Raw genomic sequence first — 25,297 nt, forward strand, 5'->3', positions numbered from 1 at the left:
TTATCCAGTGGTTATTAACAAAATCACTCTCCCTTTATTTCTTACTCTGACCTACTCTGAATCATGGTTATGAACTGCATCATAAATATTCGCTTGTAGAATTGAACGCTGAAGGCTGTTTCATAATACTGTCTAATATATGTGTGGACATGTACAAGTTTGTGTTTTCAGTGCCCCCCAGGTTTTATCTTTGGGATCTGGGACATGGGCTGTTGAATGCACGGTATCCCCTTTATATGCACCTCTAGTTAAAATAGAAGTGAAAGTCTTGGATCCTTTCATTTCAGCGGGACCGAGATTTTCTTTTACATAATTGCTAAGCTTATCCAGCACCCAAGATACCAAAGTGTATTGTAGATATTTTTGAATGCTTAGTGGAAGAAAAAAAAATAATTGAAGTTTATAATCATAAAAATATGACTAATGAGAATTGTTTATACAAAAACTTTCAAGTTTTAATAGCTTCCATATCAAGTGAAAACAGGAAATGGAAAACACCTGTCATCTTTCCACTAATAAAGTGTTCAGACCTATTAAAATCCAAGCCAAATCTGTGGCCCAGGCCCACTCAGGTTATTGGCAAGACAGTCAGTCTAGAAGTGGCTTTATGTTTTCTTTTGATGCCGTAGACTGGCATTAACTGAAATTCTAATCTGAGACTTTTTTTTTTTTGGTAAGTCTTATTTATTTTCATAAATTTCTATTATTTAGACCTGAGGCTTCTGCGTTGCTGTTAGCTAAACTGTCAGGAGTTTTTGCCTCTCCTGGGAATGTTGGCTACAGAGCAGAAAACTCAACTATATTCTTGAAAACTTTACTACAAAGCCTTTTATGCTGTTTGTTCTCTGTGTGGATTTGTCAAATATAAAGACCTGCTAATACCTTTGGAAATGCTAGACTTTGAAAGATATTCCAGTTAAACTAAGTTCTCCTTATTCATGCATCATATTTTCTGTCCTCTTATGTTTTTATTGCTAGGAATATTTGCATGGAAATGGGATTTTGTTTTCTCCAGCAGTTCCTAAATTCTCTGAAAAGAGACTATGAGACTCTTTTCTTCTTTCTCAACATAGCTGCTCCTTTGTGGGTTTGGAGTCCCACCATTTTAGCTTTAGTGACTGAAATATTGTCTTTCCTGTCTGTTTGCTTGCAGAGTGACGCAAGTATCATGGCCTGACTAAGATTAAATCCTGGGTATAGCATGACTGATTAGGTTTTAAATAGGATTTGTTTGCAGTACCAGAGTCTGCTCCTGCTGATGCATTTTCATGTTCATGGCAGACAAAAGTTAGGAAGCTGGTGGACAGCTTGTGTTGCTTGTTACCTTTCAAAACAATATGTGCATTAAAAATAATCCATCTTGACTGCCATACCTCAGCTTGAGACTGTAGAGCTGGCCACTGTACAAATTTTCTCTTTACTCGCAGAAGAAGCAAAACTGATCTAAAAGTCACTAAGACACATGACATTTATTGAGAAACCTTTTGCAATTAATTTCTGCTGTCACATTTTAGTTGGTCATTGTTAGGTGTCACGAAACAGCAGCTGTCTTGTCTGCGATGTTACCCTCAGAGACTTCCAAGAACAGAATTATGTCTTTGGATTTAAAAATAGGTTATATTTAAGCAGCAAGGATGCAAATACCACTAGTAGTTTAAGATGGAGAGAAGCCCTGTAGAAAATTGTTTCTTATCAGAAAACTCTTGATTCCATGTGTGCCATATGTGGTCATTGACTCTCTAACAGAGTTTTTTTTCCTCTCCCTTGTCTTTTTTTTTTTTTTTTTTTTTTTTTTTTTTTTAAGGTCAAAGTAGACAAGAGAAGTCAGAGACTGCAGTGGCCTAAGTTGTCAGATAATTATGATCAGAGGTTTTCATACAAAAGATAAAAAAAATAATTAGAGGTGTGTATTTTGGAGGGGAGAGGCAAAATCTGAAAATAATTTTGCAAAGTTTCACCTGGTTTACACCAAAAGAATACGTTCTTGTGGAATGGTTTGATTCCTGTGAATAAAAGATTTCTGTTGGAGAATAGTTTTCTCAGAAAAACCGACTGGCTTCAGATAGTCTCTCCTTGTTTAATGAATTAGATGCTTCATAGCCTTTCTGTTTTAAAATGTGTCCTAAAAATGGTAATGATAGTGGGCTTCCACAGATTAGAAATCTGCCAGCAGAATGTGAGCAGGACTGCAGGAGTTAGAAGGATGATTTACTGGTGAAATACATGTTTATTTGTTCCAGTTCATCATCAGGGTGCTGTGGGAACTCATCTGCCAAGTACTCCTTTGCTTATCAGCCTTGACCAGTGCTTTTTTTTGGATTAATTCATGTCTGTCTCTTTCTGTCACTTCCAAGTATAGATGGATTATGTTTTTTAAATGATCCATTAAATTTTCATTCTCTTCTCCCTCCCTCCCGCTTTCTTTCATCAGGCCCCAATGTTCTCCTGGTCCCGGCTGACAGATGCTGACCCTGTTCTCCGATGTGAAATGGCCTCTACTGGGGAGGTATCTTTTAGATTTGCTATTTTTTTTTTAAAAAATAAGTCGCCTTTAAACATCATGAATCTTTGAAAATGATCTTATTACTGCCTGAATCATGATGGCATCTGTAGCTTCTTCAGAAAATTGAAATAATCTCTCTTATCTGTAAAAACACATTGTCCTGGAAAACTCAGTTCATTCAGCCACTGGATGTCCCTCTTTACCTGCACGTCAGCTCCCTGAGTTGAACCTGGTTGCTGTGACAGCCTGAAATGAGTTTATCAGAGAGCTGTAGGGTTCTGGGAGGTTCTTGGTGCGTCAGTCCTTTTTATGAATCACCTGCTTCTAGACAGGCAGGTGCTTAGAGCTTTCAAAGCCTCCCATCAACACATGCCAAAATAGCAATATCAAGACTCCAGGTCATGAGCGTTTGGTCTTGGAACGTGCTAGTTACTTAAAGGCAACAAATACGTGTGGTGACATTTTTGTTGTTGCCTGGTAACCATCAAGGCATGTCCCAAGGTGCAAAAGGTGCGAGAGAGTGAATAAAATGTGATGGCTGCAGTACTGACTGTTGGAAGGGTGAGGGGGAGAGTGGGCTGCTTTACCCACTCTTTCCACAGCAGGGCTGTGAAATGCTTCTGAAATGTGTCCCTGGTGTACACATGGCACGTGGTAAAGGCAGAAAGCTCTTCCCCTTCCTCCAGGAGGCTCAGCACTGATGGGACCCCTCACCCCTCAAGGCGTGCAGATTTCCATCTACATAATTTGAAGAGATATTAACTCATCTAGAACAAAGAGGTTTGTTCATGAGTTATTGCTGAGCTGTCAGTAGCTTCTGTAGATATACCCGAGCTATCTTTAAACTTGTTTGCTCTGTTACTTCTAGAAAAGACTTGCGGTGACAAGAGACTTACTCTGGGCTAGAAAGCCCACTTGGGAAGTCATTAAATACTGAGGCAATTAAATTAGGCTTAACTCTGCTCTACCATAGCTAGGCAGATGGCAGAGCCTGGGCTGCTTCGTTTGATATGCACGTAGGTATGTCTACATGAGCTGTTTTCACTGGGAAATGTTTCGTTTTGGTATGAAAAAGCACTATACCCAGATACATGGTAAGAACAGCCTTAGGTCTCCTACATCTCTCCAGCATTACTTTATTTTGCTCTTTATAGTGTGTGGAAAACAGTATTGCAGGAGATCTCCTTTCAATGTAGTTAATGGGCAGAAAAAAGCCAAGTTACTTCCGTGACTTCCTTATTTTCAGAACAAAATTGACTATGCAGACACCACCCCACAAAAAAAAGAAGGAATAAAAATGTAACTAAGGGCAAGAATTATTTTTCTGAGCTTTATATGGAGTTAGAGATTACCTTGGTCATAAGGGAGGGATTATTAACTTTTATGAGTTGGAAAGATCCATATTCACAAATGCCGTAAAATGTGACAGTTATGAAGGTCTTTCTTATGAGTGAAGTAAGGATAATAACTTGCTTCGGGTAAAATGCTCAATTATTCCTCAAAGACATTTTTCACACACAAGGCTTGATTTGGGCTTGAATTTGTCACGTCTGTCTGGCAGAGATGTATTTTTCTGGGAGTTGTGTTTCCCACAACAGTAGAAGACACAGTGCTGGGGATCTCTGAGTATTGTGGCTCTTTTGGCCATGCTGTAATGATAAACCTCTCCCAGCATGCTGGAAACCCCTGGTCCAAGCCTACAAGGCAGGAGGGTGTCCACCACCCTAGGACATACGTAACCCCTTAGCCAGATACACTGTAGGACAGACTGAACAGTCAAGGATGAGTTTTTAGAGAAAAGCTGTGATACAAGTTGTCATGATTTTTTTTTTATCCCTTCCCTTGTGGGATTTTTGTTTGTTTGGTGGTTCTTTTTTTTACTTCAGAAGATCTGGCAAATCATAATTTGTTCTTCTTACATGAAATACTGGTTTTTGCTCACCATGGTAACAGTGAGACCATGAACGTGAGGGCTCACTCTGTGATGGGAAGGACCATAAGAGGAAAATGGAAGAGCAATTCTCAATCAGCCCCTTTTTCCCATTTGTATGCGTGTGTAGATTGTTACTTCAAAGAGAAAAATCTGTGACAGTTTCTGCTTCTGACTGTTTTTCAACAAGTGTGGAGTTGTCCAGAAAAAGTGAAAGTTGGTCTTTTTTTCTTTTTTAACTTTTACAAAAGCTCACGTATTCCTCTTTTTGTCATCAGAATTCCACATTTTGATAAGGAGCACGGTTTAGTTCTACAGAAGGTCATTGCTGTATGACGGTCTGTAAGCAACGGAGCTCCATGGGCAGTTCTGAATGATGGAGACTGCTAAATGCTTTTATAGATTTCTTTATTGAGTTTTTCTTTATATAAAAAAAATATTATGAATTGGCATGATTGCTTTGTTGTTTTTCTATGTACTTACTAACATTTTCCTTGAATTTCATACATCTGTGGGCTTTTAATGGAAAAGCCACGGATATACCATGGTTTATCTTCACAAGAAATGCCAGAAGTACATGACAGCACAAGCACTGTCTTGCCCCAGTTTGCAGAGTACACACAGAGAAACATGCCTACGTGCAGAACGCTCACTGGTATTTAAGCATTATATAATGTTACACAATTTGCGGTGCACTCACAAACACTGGAGCAGAGGCTGTGTACAGTATTCCCATAACTCAGCAGAATCGATTGTTGTTACTCCTTGGTGTGTTGTTTGAAACTAAAGCGTTGCTTATTCCTTTGTTGTTGCTTCATTAAAGTTGTGAGATTTGTCTGCAATGATTTTCTGGTTTATTTCCCTGCCCCCTGCCTGCAGGCTCCATGCAAAAGTCGCCCGATTCTGCATTAAGAAGTCGAAAGAGCCCATTTAAAAATTTAATTACTTTTTTTTTTTAAAAGCAATGGTTTGGGGTTGTTCTTGGTTTTTGCCCTCCTGCCTTCTTTGTGCCTTTTCTTAGGTCGCATGCTTCGGGGAGGATGTGTACTCTGCCTTCCAGAAGGCTATGCTTGCCACAGGGTTTACATTTCCTAAGGAAGGAATTTTGATTGGAATCCAGGTGAGTCCTAAAAATCAAAGCTGAGAAAGGACAGACACAGAGGAACTCATTAATTGTTGCCTTGTTTTCATTCATGTGTCTTTGTGGCTTAAATGTGTTTCTCTGCAATCCATCCTGAAGTGCAAAAAGACAGTGAGGAGCAAACTCCATGGAGAGATCTTTACTGGAGTCCCTGGGACTGGCCTGTTTTATTTTCCCTCTGGCTCCTGATAGTTTCTACTGGGAGCTGCAGAAGTTTGCTGGTGGCAAACACCCAGGATTACTGCAAGCAGAGGCCTGGGGTCAGAGAGTTAGAAGCCACCTTTCTGCGAGAAACAAAGCCTGTAGATTATAATCTCAGATAAATGCCCCAGCTAGAACTCATAATCTGCTCCTTGCTCCCACTCAGATGGGAGTCCTGTGGATGCTACTTTCCAATCCTAAGATGTAAACTCTCTTCATCCGTAGGTTGCCTCTGAATCTACAGTTCCCTTTCACGCCCCTGAACAGTGAGGCAGTTTTCATACTGCAGGGCTGGACCTGCTAGGCTTTCCCCAGAGGTACATATATCTCATTCCAAGCAGACATGTGGCGTCATCCGACAGTGTAGAAAACATGATATTGTTTGGGTGTTGTGGGGCTAGTTATTGGTGTAACGCTGTCAGGCAACGAGACCTCCACCAAGTATGGCACTGTCACGTTCCACTCCTCATTAGAGTCACAATGGGAATGTACTTGAGTGCAGTGGGGTGAGGGATTAAAGGACAACAGTCTTCACCCTGCAGCTGGCTTTCCTGGCTGCCTAGAGGCACGGCTGCCGTTCCTCCTTTCCCTGTTTGATGCTGGTACATGGACAATACTGTTCCCTAGCATGCAGCTCCTATCAGCTAGGAGTAAGTAGCTCAGAAAGGAAGAACCAACTACATTTGTGTAGTAACATTTCTGGCTTCTGCATCTTGTCAGAGCACTCTCCTCTCAGGGGCTGCCTCTCAGACACACATTCTGCAGATCCAGTGATTCCGTACCAGACTAGAGCTTGGACTCTAGGGTTTCATCTCTTGCTGTCAGCATCCTTCAAAGCTGCTATATGTGAGAGTAATTTAAATGGTGTCATTTTGGGAATGTCCTCCAGTGCAATGGATTCTGCAAACAGCCTGTATGTGAAGGAGTTCCTGATGGGTTTGCCTTAGGAACAGCCCTGCACCATTCACAGTTCTGTATCAGTAAGGAGGATGCACATTTCAGGATGAAAAGGTAGCTTGGCAGAAAAGCAAAAAGTGTTGGCTCTTTATCTCAGGGTCATTACCAACTGCAGGAAGTGCTGAAGTCAGATACATTTGAAAACTTTAAGATGTGTGTATGTTCCTCAGAAAAATTCAGACACTTCCACTGCAACTAAAACATTCTTGGCCCCATAAAGGCAACTGATTGCCTCCTGCCATTTCCCCGTTGTGCTTGTAATAAGCTTATGCCCTACATGATTGCATAAAGTCAATAAAACAAACAAAAAATAGAATAGGTGAATTTTCCTGTCAGACAATTGGGGTGTGAAAAATGTGTTAGGCTGTCTGTGCCAGCAGAGAATGTGAAGGAAGTGTGTGAAAAGTGTCCAGAAAGGAACATGACTTCTGCTAACATAGATGACCGCTTAGTCCTTAAATATCCACATATGTACACATATCTATGGATTGAAGCTGTTGCTCTTAAATTATCTCAAATTAGCAGGAGACTCCTCGCTTGCTACTTAGATAAAGTTTTTAAGTTCAGTATGAAACTCTGGGCAGTTGGTACTGTATGTCTACTGTGTATCTAATCGCTGCAGATTTTAAAACAGCATTTTTAAAAGGGGGAAAGAAAAGCAGAAGGAGAAGAAGAAAGGAGAGAGACTAGTGTTTAAAATTTAAGCCTATTTTCCTGATAGCAGCAGGAACAGGCAGCAAAGAGTAGTTTTAGCTGTAGAAAGCACTTCTGTAGGTTCTGTGTCAGTATCTGTTAAGCTGAGCCAAATGTTCTTTGTACAAAGATCTTAAGGATAAAAAAAAGATTAAAAAAAAACCCCAAAAGCTCAACCCCCCCAACTCTTTAAAAAGTAACAAGATTCTGTCCTTTTTAATGAGTGGTTTACAGTTCATTTTCTTGAAAAAGAAACTTGAAAACAACAGAACAATTGCTGAAAGGTCTCTCTTAATCTCAGCTTATTTCTTGTGTAATTAAACTCCAAACCAAGAAGTGTAAAGTTAATGCTGAGAACCACGTATTGCTCCCTCACCACTCTTGGAGTTTGTCACCTCCCTACTTTTCAGTGGTCTGCTTTGAGATCCACCAGGTCTGCAGGCAGAGAGGGGAAATAAAGCCTTGTAAGAAGGGAAGGTTAAAATCTTCACCTAGACCTGACCTCTAGACTGAGTGGTCTTCCCTGACTATTGCTGGCTGGAGAAGGGAGCCCTTCACTTGCAGAAACAAGAGGCACAAGGATCAAGGCACAAGGCAGGCTGTGAACACGAGCAGCGTTGTCCTCGTTTTAATCACAAACATGAGGTCACATACCTCACACTGGCAAAGTTGTCAGTGTATCCTCGGAGGGGAAACACAGGCTCAGAAGGACAGATACCAGATCGTCTCTCCTCACGATCACTGAAGGTTTAAATGTCATCGCTGTCGGGGGTGACGGGATGGAGGTCCCTCCCTATGCAGAAGCCCCTGGCTTTTGAACTGCAGGATCATTTCTGCAAGTTGTTCTGGTGCCCCTGGGGCTGATTCTTGGCAGGAGCACATACACCAGCCCACTTGGTTGTCTCTGAGAAAGGCGCTATGTTTCTTCTGCAGTGCATGGTGAACTCAGAACATGCTCAGTTTCCAGAGGCTTCATTGCTTCACACTTAGCTTCTTGCTCTGATTTTTAGACTGGACTTTTAGGTTTTGCAAAGAGAGAAATAAGAAGCTAAATGGTGGAAAATTCTGCTTCCCTCAGAAGTGTCTAGGCTCAGCATATTTAGGTTATTCAGTATACTGCACCTTTATGTCAGTGCTGCTAATTATGTTGAGGTGAGAGGAGGCTGCCTTCTTGTGGGAGAAAGTCAAACAGATGTAGTTAACAATAGTAGAGAGGGAGATCTTCGTTTCCTTGCAAATGTTTCACTCGGGTATTTTGCAAATCAAGAGTCAAACGGCTGCGGTGTGATCTGCAGTCCAGACAGGTTCCCAATACGCCCAGGCAGTGAACCCTTGCAGAGGGGCTTCCACGTTGGTGTACTTCCAGGTTGCAGTTCCAGCAGGAATCCTGCTAGGGCCACGCAGAAGTGTTGCTAAAAAAGTAATCATCCTCAAGGTCAAACGGGCAAGCACTCCTTGACATCTGCGGGACAGCACAAGATAGGTTGGGCAGCCAGCCGGGACCACAAGATCGCTGAATTGCCCTTCAGCTGTAAGCACTCTCTGACATTGCGCAGGTTGAGGTTCTCCAGGATTTTAAAGACCTGATGGTTTCCCAGGGTAAATGGAGTATGGCTTTCTTGTTAGGCAAACGAATCTCTGCCAGTTTATGCAAGCTGATAATCTGACCTCTTTTCTTTCACAATTTGGAGAAATCTAGGATGCTGAAACCCTGAGTCTGCCATTAAATAATTTCTATTTTATGCAAGAGGAGTTGAAAAGCTGAATTTATTTTCTTCCCTGATTGGGCTATTCAGTGATATCTCTGGGATGGAGTGCATCTGTCTTACATCTGTGCTGGTGACCACAAGATGCGGAAAGCGTTGATGGAGTATTTTATTTTTAAATTCCAGCACTCCAAGTCTGTTCTTTCAAGGTAACCTTCTGCCTTGGTTCCTTACATACCAGAATTTTTGCATGCTCCACAGTGGATTTGGGTATGGAATTCAAGATTATCACAGGAGATGAGCTGGCTTCATTTTGAGCTGGATCTCGGTGAGAACTGGTGTAGCTGTATTGAATTAACTGAGGACTGTAGACCTTTACAAATAGCAAGGCATGCTAGCAAACATGAGAGAGAAGTCTTAAGAAATAGGACTTTTCCGATAAAGGAAAAAGAATACAATTCTCCTACAATAAATATCTTCCACTAAATAAATCTGCTTGTACTTTTCACCTTTAGTAACTAATGGTTTCTTACACAGGTTCTTTCAGCCAGCTTATAAATCTGAGGCTGCTCCGATGCAAGCTGACAGCTGTAATTTCTTTTCATGGAGAGGCTGTTTTATGTGTCACAAGTGTTCAGTACATGTTTGATAGAAGTTTATAATACTGTTGTGAAAGCCAACCCCCCCTGACCAGAAGGCAGAACCATTCTCTCTGACTGGGAAGCCGCCAACCCTGTCACATTGTATATTTATATTTTCCAGTTAGTGCGTGCAATGAGATGGCTTTCAGAATGAGGTTCTTTCCAGAGTGCTTGAAAAAACCTTGTTGACTCCTTTTCTTCATAGGAAATTGTTCACCCTTCAGAATATTGCTCTGTCACCCATAGAGGTTAAGCCATCAGTAGCTCCAGCAGGGAGAAGGGAGCTTGCAATAATCTTACTTGCAAATGGCCAGACCAGGCTAAGGTTAAAAGCGAGGTTTGCCCTGCCTCAGCAGTGAGAAGGGCATATGTTGTATTTTTGCATTCCTGTACTCTGCAGAAGAAAATTATGCTAGGATCAAACTTTCATTCACCTGTTACTCTAAAATGGCTTGTTCAAGTGCAGATGTCTACAGGAGGTTATCTTATTTCTTCTAAATTGTGTTGGATCTATGTGTGCTTTATGAGAGAGTCTTCCAAAGGTGCCCTAAGTACCTAGGCATTCAGGTTCCCATGGGAATAGGGTATTCCAGTCTCCTGAGGAGTTTTGTATTTTCCATTCCCATATGCCTGTGGGAGTTAGAAATGAACTTGCGCAAACACAGGCTCTTCTTCATGTGCATTTGCCAACAGAGCATCCAAAGGCACCCCAACGCCTGTCCATATTTGTTACTGGCCAGAAGAGAAGGCCAAATGTTTGAGCAATGATTGAAAAGATGTTTAATTAAGTGTAGAGGAGGCTCTAGTTGGTGTATTTGAGAAGGCAACTGCGGAGATATTTAATATACAGTAGTAAATCTTCTGTAGCTGCAGTCGAACTTAATATGGGAACGCTTACCCTGGTGTTGTAGCAAAATATGTCTTAGCTGGGAGTGACTCGGGCTTCAGGATCCAGACAGTTTTCTTGGAATGGCGCTGTACGTGCCCATTCAGACATGTCTGCCCCACACACAAGCACACTCTCAGCACAGGAAGGTGTGTTTGCCTCTTAGCACAGTCTGGAGGAGCTCCGTGCTGCCCAACAAACCACTGTTTCTAAATCCTCGTGTTGATGCTGTATCTAATAAATTTCCTTTTTCAGAAGTCTTTCCGCCCCAGATTCCTCAGTGTAGCAGAACTACTGCATGAGGCAGGCTTCAAGGTAGGTGGTTTCAATTATTTAAACCTAGAGAGTTTTCAAAATCTGAAGTGTACTCGGCCTGCTACAGGAATGAAGAAGTTTGGAGTTTATTTGGAGACAGAGAAAAAGGAAATTTTCGAAGTACAAGAAGGATTTTTAGCTGAGTGATCCGTGAAATCAGCAGCTATCACCCAACTAAAAGTTTTCATGATTGTTTAACTGAACAAACAGGACTGAGTCATGAGGGCAAGAACAGCCCTGGCTCTGCTATCAGCCTGCAGCTAGGATGTCACAGTATAAACTCCTCTAAGTTCTCCAAGAAACAAAAAATGCCAGCAGGATGCCCTGTACAACTGGAAGGGAGGAAGGGGAAGCCTTTTATATGGAGAAGGTCTTTACAGTGCTTCATCTTCACTGATATTCACAAGCTGTGGACATATAAAATTTGTGGTGTTTACATTCCTCTTATAACTCTTTTACATATTGCTACTGAAAGGTAACTAACAATAAGGCCACAGAAGATTGGTGGGAGCTTTTTAGTGTTAAGTATTTAAGTACTATTTTCCTCAGTGGCATTAGTAATTAGTAATTACTGGATTTACATTTCTGCCTTTCAGAACTGAGTGCGAGGGGAAAAAAAAAAAAAAAGGCAAAAAAAATTATAAGTTATTGAACTTAAGCCCTATTGAAAGTCAGAAAGATTTAGGTTTTCCTAAGCCACTTAACTGCTTCTGGATGTGTCACTACCATTCATTGACTATCATCCATCAGCAAATCACAGATAACAGAAAGCTGAGAAAGTCATGCTGTTCTCTGTGTGTCTCTCTGTATAGAGAGAGACCCCTGTGGTGAAAAATGCCCTCGAAAATCAGCTCTGACGGCCAGGCTGTGTGTTGGGTCAGACCCACATGAGTTAAATGAAAAGTTCATATTATGAAGCACACATGTAAGTAACCTTTTTTTTTTTTTCCCTTTGACAGCTTTATGCCACAGAAGCAACCTCGGAATGGCTCAATGCTAACGGTATCCCAGCAAATCCTGTGGCGTGGCCATCGCAGGAAAGCCAGAGTCCGAGCCTCCCTCCAGTCAGGAGGTAAGATTAATACTCATCTTGTCAAATTTATGTTAGCATCCAGGACAGCAAATACAAGGGACAAATTGCTGGCCCTGTTTAGATCAATGATAGTGATTTAATGGGACTTCAGATTCAGTCCAAAAGTTTTGTTTTATCTGTTTCTGTCTGGAATTGCCACAGCAGGGAGGTTTCAGACTCATTAATGAACATCTCATTGAACATTCCTATTTAATATTGCTTGGTTGTATTGCTCCATGTTACGTTTTCACGCAAGGGCATGTGGGATCTGCATATTTAGCCTTTAATGACAGTCAGCCATGCCTTTAACAGAGTTGTGCTGAGCTGCATGAAGGCTGTATATTGCTTTCCATCACTGAATAGAACAGAAATAAAGCACAAATTCCTGAGTCGCAACTTAATGCCTTAACCCCTCAACCCTCCTTCCTTGGGATGTAAGCCTAAACTCAAATGAAAATTTTCAGTGTTGTTTACCTGCATACCTGTGCTATTCATCACAGGTTTTCATTAAGCAAGACACGCTGTGGTACTGTCTTCTGCATTGTCTCTACAGGCTGCTAAGAGATGGGAAAATAGATCTGGTGATTAACCTGCCCAACAGCAACACCAAGTTTGTCCATGACAATTACATGATCCGGAGGATGGCTATTGACAGCGGGATTGCTCTGCTCACTAATTTCCAGGTACTTCCCCTGTTGTTCTTTCTCCTCTTAGTTATAAAAGCCTTCAGAGCTTTCAAGCACTTATGACCTTAGATTTTAGTCATTATCTCTGACAAATAATAATGTGCCTGAAAATCATGGCAACACAATTGTTTGAATGTATTTTCTTTTCGTTACTATGCAAAATAACATTGCTCAAAGTAAAACAAAAAAAAAAAAAGAAAATCTTGAGTCCTGTACTATGCTGAAGCTGTTACTGTATCATTTTAACTTCAGAGCAAACTTCTTGCACAGGATTGTCTGTAACATGTTTAAATTAAGCATGAGCACAGATTTTAGTGGGATGTTTTTCCAGTACAGTACTTAAACCTTACCAGCAGGATGTAACTGGGCTTTCTTGCATGATCCTTGGGGCAAGCCAGTTCCAAAGTGCCATCCAAGTGGAATTGCTGCCTGTCCTGTTGTAGTCCCCAATTGCCAGTGATTGCGTGTTTGTGGCTCCTGACAAACCCCTTTCACATCCTGATAGGGGAAGAGATATTTGGTAATGCAAAGTGGGACTCCTGCTGCCAGCAGTACCTTGACTTCCTTTGCAAGCGGCTTCAACTGATACAAAATAGCCTCATCTGGCTCTCATTAAGCGCAGCAGCCAAATTCCCATTGATTTTGATGGGCGCTAACATGGAACCCAGTGACTTGAACTAGTGTCCAGCTGTGCAAAATCTTCTGTTGTGATTGGAGTGAGTGAAGAGCAGAGAGAATGCCAAGCTGTAAGTTCATAGACAGGGTAATGCCAAATATGATTAGCAGGAATGGGAAATTGAAGACCCATCCTTTACCTACTAGTGAAACATGCACTGAAACACAACCAGAACAGGGGTCTCCATCCAAAATTTGTTGCCATGCATGCTTGGTGCATTTCATTGAACCGTTTTGATTGCAGAGTTTCAGTCTCTGGAGTTTGAGAGAGGAAAACAACGCTGTGTTTTCTTAAAGGCTTGGGCTGTAAGGGGAAAAAACTGCTCTCATGGGACAGAGCTGACTTGCCAAAGCAGCCCAGCACCTCTCAGTCTCTCCAGCTGTACAGGCAGGCTCCAGAGAGCTGGAGCCAACACCCATGCACAGTCACCTTGAAATTGGTATAGACTTGGACGGACTCAAGGACTGGATCTGCATCGGGTCGTTTCAGGGTGACAATGCAGAACTGTGGAGCTGGCTCTATTACTCAGCATTCTGCAGCAAGCTTTGCAATGCTCAGTCCTCCTCTGCTTTATATTGACAGGTGACAAAGCTTTTTGCTGAAGCTCTCAAATACTCTGGGAAATTGGACTCCAGGAGTCTCTTCCACTACAGACAGTTTGACAATGGAAACACTGCATAGAACAACTATCTCCAACCTGCAATCTTATTGCTTCTGGCACCACAAAAAGAGAAGGGATCTCAGATCATCCACCTAACCATCTTTCCATGTATTTTATAGCATCCACGCTGATTGTTTTTCCAACTCACTCAAACTAATTCCTAGCCAATACTTTTCACAGCTCATTGGAAAGCTGTCCTCTTCCCAGCCTCTCCACCATGTTCTCCCCATTTTCACATAGGATTAAATATTGGTTACTTAATAGATGGGTAGATCCAGACACCACAGTAGCAGAGGAGATGAAAAGAGGTACAAGTGATCCTACGTGGCGGGGAGGTTGTTCCTTCTTTTCATAACCAAGCCTGCTCCTCCTTAGAAACGTTTTCCTTGGGTCTGTACTGCTAGGTATTCTCAGGCTGGATTACTAGAGCCTGGCCCCAGACTCCCATAGAAAGACATGTAGCTTTCTCTTTCCATTGCTGAGGATTTTATGACTTCATGTAAGAATTAAACATCTTCCTGCTTGATCTGCCTGATGATACGATGGATGCCTGTCACAGTGATGAGTGTGATAGGAGTTCTTTGAAGACAGAGGAACATAAATTCCCCATGATTCCCTGCAACAGCTGAGAGGCATGATGCGGCTATTTTTTGTTTGGTTTTTAACCGTGGCCAAGAATCATCTTCTTCAGCCTATAGATTTGATGGGAGAGGAAGGCTGCATGTGTGTGTCCTGGAATTGCTTCCAAGTTCTGCTCAGTCCTTCAGGCTATTATTATTATTTTTAAAATTCTTGTTCAACATTCTGAATTCAAGTGGCTGTCCCTGTATCATAAAGCTCTCCGTCAGCTTTCTGTCTGGCTTCAAAAGAGAACTCCCTGAAGACTTTTTTGTATTGCTGTCCAACATTTTGTGCCGTGATTGTGGGCATTAAAATTGAATCCTTTCAAAATGAGGTGAAAGTGTTGCCGTACTTTACCCCTTCCAATTAAGTGACCCCTTTGCTTTCGCTCCAGCCTTCTCTGCTGCTATTTCAGCTCTGGCAGTGCCTGCAAATGCTGTCCACAGAGCAGACACCCACTGTGCCACATGGTTTGTGTTACCGCTTGCTGTCTGCGTGACAAAAGACTTCAGTAGCTCTATGGCCCTGCATCCTGCAGCATATAGAGTGCCTGCCTCTAAACCTTTACAGCTAAGGAACCTATGTGTCTGTCTTTTTCCCTGCTGTGATGCCTTTGGGTACCATGGGACTCTGAAGAACTAGTGCTAAGTGCCAAGACCAAATTTTGAACCAGGTGTGGACTTTGTTTCTGATCCGGTTGACATCCCAAGTGCTTTTGTCATGGGTGTTTCTTCAGTACTAATTTTTGTGATGGACACAACCCTTCCTGCTGTGCATAGGGAGAGCTTTGGACTTTTACAGTAGAGATGTTATTGTAAAAAAGGGGAAAAGAAAAAAAAACACACAACCAAAACTCCAGAAGAGCCCAAAGCCATTGAGTGTTCATGCATTCAGTTGTGAAATGGATGACTAACAGTGGTTAATGATGCAGCACTCTAAATGCATCCTGCACATATTTTTCAGTGGCAAAAATCCCATTAACAACTGGTGTCCTCTCACATCCTCCCACTCTGTGAACAAAGTGACATCTTAAAACATCTATATTCTCTTGTTCTTATTCTATTTGGTCACTTCTCTCGTGAGCTGAAAATGAAATAAGTGCCCTGGGTTGTGACAGCTACTCATTCTTAAATTCTGCATGCCCTGGATCCTGCCTTTTAAAAAAAAAAACAAAAAAAAAACCAAAAAAAACCCAAAACATTGCTGAACACTAGTCTGTTAGGAAACCATCATTCTGTGTTGGACAGTGAACGCATCATTTAATGCGGAGCTGCTGTATGCCTCATAGATGAGGAGGTGGTGGGAAAAGAGCAGCAGGACAAAGCGAATGCTCTTTCTCTTCACCTGTGTGTGCACAAGAGAAAGGAGGAGCCCTGATCCCCCAGGAGGGACAAGTGAAATGTAAGCGAGGAGCCAGAAGGTAGAGCAGCAGGCTAAGAAACATTGAAGAGATGGGAACTTTAAAGAAGGGGCTGCCAGTTTTGGAAAATGGGAAAACCTTTACTGCTTTTAATTCAACTTTCTTGAACAGTGCTCCTGCCAATTAGCTAACAGTGTGGATGTATGTGTATCTATGTATATGTGTAGCTATACATCCCTGTCGTTACTTATTGCAGCAGCTGCAGGTGCTTAAACCACAGCTTCTTTGGTGTCCACAGACTCTCATATAATTAGAGTGGAATTTAGTAGAAAAACACACCAGGGCTGAATATATGCTGAGTACTTTGTAATTATGCAGTAGTGTTAATGTTTTGCTTCTGGTGCTAAACACTGGTCCCTTCCCCACTCCTCTGAAGCAGGTGACACTAATGTCTTTCCACACATAATCAGACCCATCTGTATATACACCATCGCCTGGGCTGTCTTCCTCCCTCTCCTTTTGGTGTCTCCTCCCCTTCCCTTGTTGAAGAAAAAACCATTATTTTTGCTCTGACTGGTGCAAGATGAAACTCTAACTCCTGTCATGGTCAGAAGGAGCCAAGAAATCATTCCCCAGCTTACCCTGTGCAAACACTGAATGCTGGCTGAATTTGTTTCTCAATATGCTTTTCTTTGCGTAATAAAGTTGTGGACACCATAGGAAAAGATTTTTAAATATCTACAGCTGTTGGGATCAATGTAGATCTAAAAAAAAAAAAAACCAGTTACAATTAGTATCCTTTGTACCAAGCTCATCTCTGCTTTCAACAGACTCTGCCTTATAAACGTCTTTTTCTTATTAATCTTGGGGAAGGTGACAATGACAATGACAGATGAAAGAGGATGCTGTTCCAAGCAAGAAATTTGCTGATCTACATGCAGTCAAATGATTTTATTCTTTTTTACTGTCTTAAAAGAGGCTTGATAAAGAGACATAGGAAGATATAATAGACAGTACAAAGCACAACTTTTGAGATAAGCACAAGAAAAGGTGGCAAGAACCATGATGAAATATGAAAGGGCCTAATTTTTAGGAACAGAGAGTTTTTGGTTTTGTTTTTTTTTTTTTTCTTTTCCCCCCCCCTCAGTAGTCAGTCTGCTGAGGCACTCTCTGGAGCCATAGTTCTCCAAGTACTGGGAAGCTCTGGAGGCTCAATTTCCCAGGAAGCACTGCTGAATATTGAGGCCAGGCTCTTGATCCAGTTGATCACCTTCGTGGATTTACTCTTCTGCAATTAGCACTAGTTAAATTGCTTGGAGATTGCTCAGGCAGCCTGTGCAGAGGTTAGTAGCAAAGCAGTGACAGTTTGGCATGTTGAAAGCAAGAAGAAAATAATGTAAGAGACTTAGGACAACTTACTGCTACCACTTTCTGCTTTCCTGGTAGAGGTTTTAAAACACAGCAAGATGAAAGCATGTGCTTTATTTGAGTGAAAAATAAAAAACCAGTGAAAAGTTTTAAGAAACCTCTTTGCTCTGAGACCATTTGAAACAGCCGAAATCAGATTTCTGAAAGTCCTAGGAAGTAGCCAAGTAGGAAAGACTCCATGATCTGAAAGAGCTCATGACGGTAAGCAGAGAAATAAGTCTTGCTTGCCTTGCAGGTCACTGGGTTTTCGTGGACTAGATGTTGCCACTACACCCTAAGGCATCGTTTTTTCCTTCCCTCGCATACCAAATATGCTTTGCACTCGTTCATGGTTTAATCCCAGTTGGCAACTAAGTACCATACAGCTGCTCTCTCACACTCTCCCCTCCCAGGTGGGAGCGGGGAGAGAATCAGGAAGAAAGAAAAACTCATGGGTTGGCGTAAAGACAGTTTACTGGGACATCAAAGGAAACTATAATAATAATAATAATATATAAAATATTATAATAATAAAATACAATGCTAATTGAGTATACAGAGTGAACGATGGACAATTTCTCACCGCCTGATGACCGATGCAGCCTGTCCTGAGCAGTGACCACAGAACAGAACGGAACTGACAGCAATCTCTGAATGATCCCAAGCAGTGATCTCAGAACTGTGATTTCCTGAGAGAGCGAGCCACTGGCCAACCCTCCCTTACATACTGAGCACGCTGTCTATGGCATGGAATACTTCCTCTGGCCAGTTTGGGTCAACTGTACTGGCTATACCCCTCCCAGCTTCTTGCACCTACACATCAGCAAAACCTAGGAAGCTGGAAAAAGTCCTTGATTGCTTAGCAACAACTAATAACATCAGTGTATTATCAGCATTCTTCACATACGAAATCCCATACTAAACCCAAAACAGCAGCTACTGGGAAAAAAATCAGCTCCATCCCGGCCAGAACCAGGACAACTCTCAAGGTTTAAAAGCCTGTTTTGTGCTTTGGTTCTCTGGGCTTGCATCAGAGGCATCTAGGAGTCTGGTTGGGAGCTTAGCACCTCTAACTCTTTATAATAAAGTGATCCATTATAGTAGGGAAGGGATTGGAAGTTAGCACTAAACTAAAACCTACAACTGCAGTGTGTGTGCAATACCAGTGGCTCAATTCACGCCTGCTGCCTGTATCCCAGTCAGACATGAAGAACCGCTAGCAGGAGAGTGGGCTCATGCAACAACTAAGGTGAGGTGGTAAAAGGAGAGAGCACCTCTGGCTCCTTCTGTTTATAGTGCTAAGAACACCAAATCATAGAGCAGCCCTGGACCTGGGGAAGCTTTCAGCAGACATAATTACTGCTGTCATCTCTGCAAGGACAGGAGGTACTGCCATGCCATATGAAGCATATGAATGCTACTGCCATAGCCATCTGCAGGACATTGAAATCTGCCATGCTACAACACTCAGCTGCCAAATTGTACCCAAAGCCTCTGTTTTTCTTCCTTCTGCACTCAATGTCTAACACTGCATAATGTATTTATAGGGCATAATCTAGTTAAGCTGTAACATTTGTTTCACCCTTACATTGAAGAGAATTCCAATATGAACGTTTTAATGTGTCCTAATTAAATGGAGAACGTGATATTTTGTCATTAACTAGGTAGGCTAAACTCTCATTCATCCTCATAATTAAAATATATTGAATTCTGCAGACTGATAATGCCAGTTGAGATAAACTCTCTTAATTCAGGGAAGTTTGTAAAGATGAAACTGAGAGACAAAAGCATTTGTTGCAGATTATGTTCAAGCTTTATGATAATGTACCTTGGGGAAAAGAAGAGTAATTGCTGGGGAGTACCACTAGTGCTTTGGGATTACCATAATCTTGGATGAACGCTCTGGATTGTGTCAGACAGTACCTGAGAGGAGCAAGTGCAGCTGTTTTGCAGGGAGTGCCAGGAGTTTGTAGTTCTGGCACAATTCATTCTCCCAGGGGAAGTTTCTTTTTATTAAAGGTCAATTTTTTTTACTCCTATAGCATGAAGTTTCTTAAACTCTGTGGGTATCTTTTTCTGGCAGTCTCCACAGAGTTGCTTACACTAGTGCAAAGCCAGCATAACACTGCTGTGCTGATTTTGCACTGCTTTTAGCCGCTGGTGTAAATGATTGCCCAAGATATTCATCAGAGAGAATCAGGCGCCTTTTCAGGAAAAACATTTGCTTTTCCAGCTCTAGACAATCTTGTTCTTTTTTTCTGACTTCCTGAGCATTACTAAATGCTGCCAAGCTCTTGTCCTTCAAGATCTCTTGTAGTAATGAGACCTCATTATAGCTGAAAATGGCCCTCTGCTATTCACCATCTTTGAGAGGTGTTACAATCCAGCCCCTTATGACAGAAGCGCTTGGAACAACTCTTAGAAAAGTGGGTTATGTTCTGACTAAGCATCATGGGGCACGGGTTGAAGTGTTTGCTGCCTTTCATGATTCATGGGAGACAGAATGGTGGAGGTGAAGTGGTCAAAATACAACCTTTGCTGAGGGTCAAACCTGAGCCCTTGGTCAAATTTTGAATGTATTGATGTGGCCAGCTGAAAGCAAGTAAACAGGGTGTTCTTACTGCCAGTAAGAGGATGTTCTAAAATAAGCATTGAAATCTTTCATGGTGCTCTTCCAACAGCTCTAAGGTACCAGTATTTGTCTATTTTGCAGCTTAGCCTGAGCTGTTGGTCCTGAAATGAAGGTCTCAGCAATGCTGTATCATTTATATCTCGTTCGGATACCCAAGCACACGGTGCCTCAGCAGTAGTGTCTCGTGGGGAGTCTCTCCTATGCATTTGTCATATGGACCACAAAATGTGGCCGTTAGAGCTTGGCACAGGTAAGTAAAGAAGTCCTGTAATGGTGGGGAGGAGGAGGAATATACCACGTTGTTGTGGACATCAGTAACCTGTAGTATAGGCACGCCTTTCACCGTCTGAACACTGTGCAAAGCAGACCGAGAAAACACAGACTCCTGAGGGCACTTAGGCACAGACAGAGAGTACAGGGGAAGGAGGACTGACATTTAAGTCACTGGGCAAATTCCAGATCTGTTAGCTTACCTTTGTTAGTAAATGCTTTGAAGTCATTTCTGGTAGATAGGATAGCCTCAGAGGCTGATATACTTTGAAAGGGCTGGAAGCTATTTCAGATGTAAGAGAAGCCATGCCCTGTAGCTAGCTGGGAGAGACACAGATGAGTGGAGCGTCAAAATAAGAAATACCAGAATTTAAGTGGTGGTCCTTCTCCCTCCTCAAGCTCTCTTCATGCAATTCAGGCTGGGTGAGAGATTATGCTGCTAGACTGGAGAGGAAGTAGTTAAATTTCTGTTTGAAATTGCAGCAGCATTTGGTGCAGGAAGAGACACAGAGGAGAGCATGAGGCTATCCTGTCTACCAGAAATGACTGGTTGTGCTGTGGTCTGGGTTTCCACCACTGTTACTCCCCAACTCGAGCTCTCGTACAACACCTAAGTGAGTGCATGACAAAACAACCACTTGCAGTTTCTTTTCTTACTGGCGTGAATATACCTGAAATGAAGCTGCAGACATCCAGCTGTTCTGAGATGGAAGTACCTCTGAACAGATAGTAAAGATCTGAGACCTCAGCAGAGAGGAAAATGCCAATTTTATAAAAGCATATCCAAAAGTTCCTCAAAGACTGTGTTTCTATCCTGTTGGATCTAAACTTAGCGCAATAGCACTGTTTTGTACATTAGTGTAAGCCTAGGCATCCTTAACTAAAAGCTGATTTTTTTTTTTTAAATTAACTGCAGGAAAAACAGCCTCAACGAATTCTGTTCAGTATCTGCCATCAAGAAATGCCTATTAACAATAATTGTTGGGTTTTTAGTTTTCAAAGAACCCATAATTAAATTTTATTGTCTCATAAGTGATTAGAATTAATTGCTTCCACACTAGCTCTGGTGCTCATTATCTGCTTTAAATTGGGAGTGGCTTTTCTGCAGAATTTCTTCATTTACCACAATCTCTTTCTGTTACATTCTTTGCCAGAGAAAATACATCACAAAGGCTGTTCATTCTAAGGAATTACTAAAAAATGACAGGTGTTGATTTAATATCTCTTCTTCAACAGATCAGGATTAACTAAACAGAATGGCTTCTGTGTTTAAACAAATATTACGTTTATCAGAGAAGAGGATAGAGGAAGCCACTTCCACATTGGTTAGATTTTCAGACTCATGCATTAAGACTGAGTGCTGTCTATGAATTCTTTAAAAAATGGTTTTCTGGTGCTAATCTGAGGATTAATCCTGTGTAGAAGGGAGGATGTATTACACATTTACTCATGTGTTATCATAAATAATGGTAGTTGCCTTTAGTTGCTCTTAGGCTGATTTAAGACTCTTTTCTCATCAGTTGGCTAGGCTTGACTCTCATCGTCCAGTCATTAGAGCTGTGACTTCTATTAAGCTTGATTTGGACAGTGAGTGTGACTTGCAAGTCCTACAGACTTCCTAAAGAGCCAGAGTGTGCCTTGGTGGAGACCAGCCACATCTCGTTTTCTTTCCATAGACATCCCTTACCACTTGGGATTTGCCCAAGCCAAACCCCCTGGTCATTGGACTTGCAATATCATACCCACTTTAACAACAGTAATCTCCAAAGGCTTTCCAGCCAGCAGGAAAGGATCAAGGTGTAACCCCTGGTCTTCACATGTTACACGACTTTCCTTTCACTGCTCAGGGTTTGAGGGTTATTTCCCACCTCACATAGTAACTATTTGCATCAGAAGGTATTTGGAAAAGGAACTTACTTTTATCCTACATTAGGACTCTCGGGTACTATCTGGCCGGGCCAAGGTCTCAAGCCTCATGTCCAAATGTCTCTAAGCCATCATAACAGCTTCCAAAAGCTGCAGGCTAAGGGCTGTGGTCAGCAGCAGTGCTCCTGGGGCTCAACTGAAAAGCAGGGCTCATCTCCTCATGATTTTTTTTGTGGGTCACTCTCTGAAACACAAATCCTGCAGACTTTCCCTGCCATGCACAATGGAGGTGTTTGGCCTTCCATCTCTGATATTAACCCATAGAAATGGGCAGCTGTATAAAGTCCACTTATGCAGAGAACCTAATCCAAATCCACTCCCAATTCCACCTGTGTGTGGCCCTCCAGTGGTGAGAGGATGACTTAAAGGATGTCTGAATCCTTAGAGGGCACTGCGTAAGGCATCTGGTGAATGGGGTTGCATAAGAGCTGTCTAAATTAGAATACTACAGTGCTTAATACAGTGTGACTTCACTCTTAGGCTGTATTTTTAGAGGGTTAGAGTGCTTCAGAGGATGCATTTATAATAAGGAGATGTTTTCTCTCAATGCAGGATGCTGTTCTTATGGAAAAATCCCATACAATTTTCATACACTTGTCATTATACAAATTATGTAGAGTATTAGGCCCTTTTTCCAAGCCTTAAGAGTTTAGCAGACAAAGACTTGCTCCCTCTGAATTGTGATAACTGCTGGAATTGAATGGATTTAATTTAATTACCTGTCTCATGGAAAGTTATCACTGTCTATTCAGCTCCAGGACATAGCAGAAGATGGGAGGGATTTGCTCCGTATAAACGGGAGAATTAGAGTGTAAGTAGTGTAGTCACAGAGAATTTACGTGGACAGTTTCCAGTCCAGCTGAATTACTTTACATATGTGACAATATTAATCAAATGTGTTCCATTAAACTGTGTTAATGGCAGCAAAGAATGCCCTCAGTTGCTCGGCTCAGCGGCTGATCTATCTGTGAGCGCTCGGCTAAGGAAGAGCCTCAGGAAGACCAGGAGGTTATGCTCTGTAGTGAGCCTTGAAAGGTGGTGTGGTAGAAATCTTATCCTTTTCCATGGGTTTATTTCTTAGGTTTATTTCAGTGCTTCTGTTTTTAAAGAACACAAGAAAAGAGGGAAAATAATTTTAAGTCATCTTTTCAGGATCATTTTTGTTTATGCTTCTGTTAAAAAACATAAAGAAAGAAGCTCCTAAAACCAGACTCTCTTCACAGTAAAATGGGTAGCAAGCAGTGCCACTTTGGTAAATGTTACCGTTCATTTTTCAATAAATTACCAATTTATACTTCTGAATGTGATAATAAAAAGAGATAAAAGGACAGAAGAAGGAGGAAAACTTGGGAGGTTTATGTTTACTGCCAAGCATTTGGTTTTATGTTTATCTCATGGAAAGTAACTCCATATATCATGATAATTGACTTCACCAAGTACCTTTGGAAAAAAAGGCTTTGCTACAAAACAGCATCTTGTGCTAGAGAAGACGAAGCCTGTTTTTTCCACTAAGTAAAACATTCTCTTCTGAATCAACGGTTTAAGCTTTTTACAATGTTCCTATTTTGCAGTTCATTTGCCCGGTTTGTGGCTGAGAACGTGCAAGGTCATGGCATAAATAAAAGCAAAATGTTTATAGTTCCATTAAACCCCAAACAAATCATCACTTATCTGCTGTGACTCCAGCCTAATTGATTCCTGAAAACTTTATGGAGTGAAAGCTTCCCCCCACACAACTTCCAGCTATTTGCTTGTGACCATTTTAACTGCAGTGATTCACAGGCAGCTCTTCCACACTCCTGACCAGGGATTTTGATTCACCAGAATTCTGAGGGGGCCACCAGATTTTTTTCTTGACATCCTGGGACAGGAAACAAGGACTATCAAGCAGCTGAGATTCTGAATTTCTCCATCATTTAACACAACAAAAGCAAGCTTCATTGCCGATCTATTTTGGAGACAACATTTGTGGCAGTTCCTCTCTGAGTCAGTCAGAAGAACAGAGGATGGGATTGCGGCAGGCAATAAAAAACCCTGCTGCTCCTATAAGCACTTTAATTACTCACCTTGTTACAGGTGAGACCAAGGGAGGCTGGCACCAATGCCAGCTCCAGCACAGCTGTGAAGGATTTATTTTTCTCAATGATGAGTGGAAAAGGCTGTAAAAATACTGTACAAGGTTGGCTAATAAACTCTATTTTATTAGCCATACTTATTGCGAGTGTTTACAAGCTAGTGTGCTGTTAGGCATTTTGATGAGATAGTATTCCTTAATTGCAATCATTCTGGGATTACAAAACAAAGGAGAGAAAGCCAGAAAGCTGGAAAACATAGCATATGCATATGTCAGGTCAGGATTTATAGCCAGATAGTGAGTAGCTGTCTTGGCAGCAGGTACTCTAAATTGTTACAGTGCTGGCCTCGTCAAGTCATCTGTGTCTTGTTTGAAGCAGATTGATAGTGCTGATGTGCGGATGTTTGCGATTGTGAGGAAAATGCATGTGCTTTATCCATGGGTCTCCTTGGAGCTTCTCAGGCCCCTGAGCTCTGACAGCAGACCACTGAGCCGATGGCATCCCCTTCTTTTACCTTTGGTTTCCCCTGGTGTCTGTCGTGGACACAGGGAAAGGATGAAAAGGCCTGGACAGCCTCTCCATCCCATCTCATGCAACAAGTGGGGACTTAAATTGAGTTTTTTGAGTCCCGTTGTATCACCACCACGATCTACCATGGTTTTCCTTGTGTGGAGTTATGGTACAATCTCCCTTTCCTAATGCCTGCTAGCAAACTGGCATCTTATAGGTTGGAGCCATTTTCTAGAGTGCTTCCAACCGGTAATAGCAGCGCACGTCCTAGAAATGCCGTTTGTTAGGGGCTGCGATGTACTCGCATGTTGGCAGTGTTACATCTCAGGCAATGATACACCAATAGTAACAGACCTATAATCAAAGTAATGATAGGTTAGTGGGAAATTAAGTTTAATCTGAGAAGAGGCTCTGTGAAAACACCTTTG

At 41.8% G+C, this 25,297-nt stretch overlaps 1 protein-coding gene across 2 annotated transcripts in view; it reads left to right on the forward strand.

Moving 5' to 3' along the window:
• The window catches only part of CPS1 (carbamoyl-phosphate synthase 1), a 92,227-nt gene extending 77,288 nt beyond the window's left edge, over nucleotides 1-14,939 (forward strand). For both annotated transcript variants that reach the window (XM_086751014.1, XM_086751013.1), the window contains exons 33-38: nucleotides 2,432-2,506; nucleotides 5,455-5,553; nucleotides 10,914-10,973; nucleotides 11,933-12,045; nucleotides 12,599-12,728; nucleotides 13,990-14,939. In XM_086751014.1, coding sequence (XP_086607140.1) covers nucleotides 2,432-2,506; nucleotides 5,455-5,553; nucleotides 10,914-10,973; nucleotides 11,933-12,045; nucleotides 12,599-12,728; nucleotides 13,990-14,088 — 576 coding nt within the window. In that variant the 3' untranslated portion in view covers nucleotides 14,089-14,939. The remainder of the gene's footprint in view (nucleotides 1-2,431; nucleotides 2,507-5,454; nucleotides 5,554-10,913; nucleotides 10,974-11,932; nucleotides 12,046-12,598; nucleotides 12,729-13,989) is intronic.
• The last annotated feature ends 10,358 nt before the right edge of the window (nucleotides 14,940-25,297 follow it).

The sequence above is a fragment of the Chlamydotis macqueenii genome, chromosome 6, assembly GCF_036417535.1.
Source record: "Chlamydotis macqueenii isolate bChlMac1 chromosome 6, bChlMac1.mat, whole genome shotgun sequence".
Lineage (NCBI taxonomy): Eukaryota > Metazoa > Chordata > Aves > Otidiformes > Otididae > Chlamydotis > Chlamydotis macqueenii.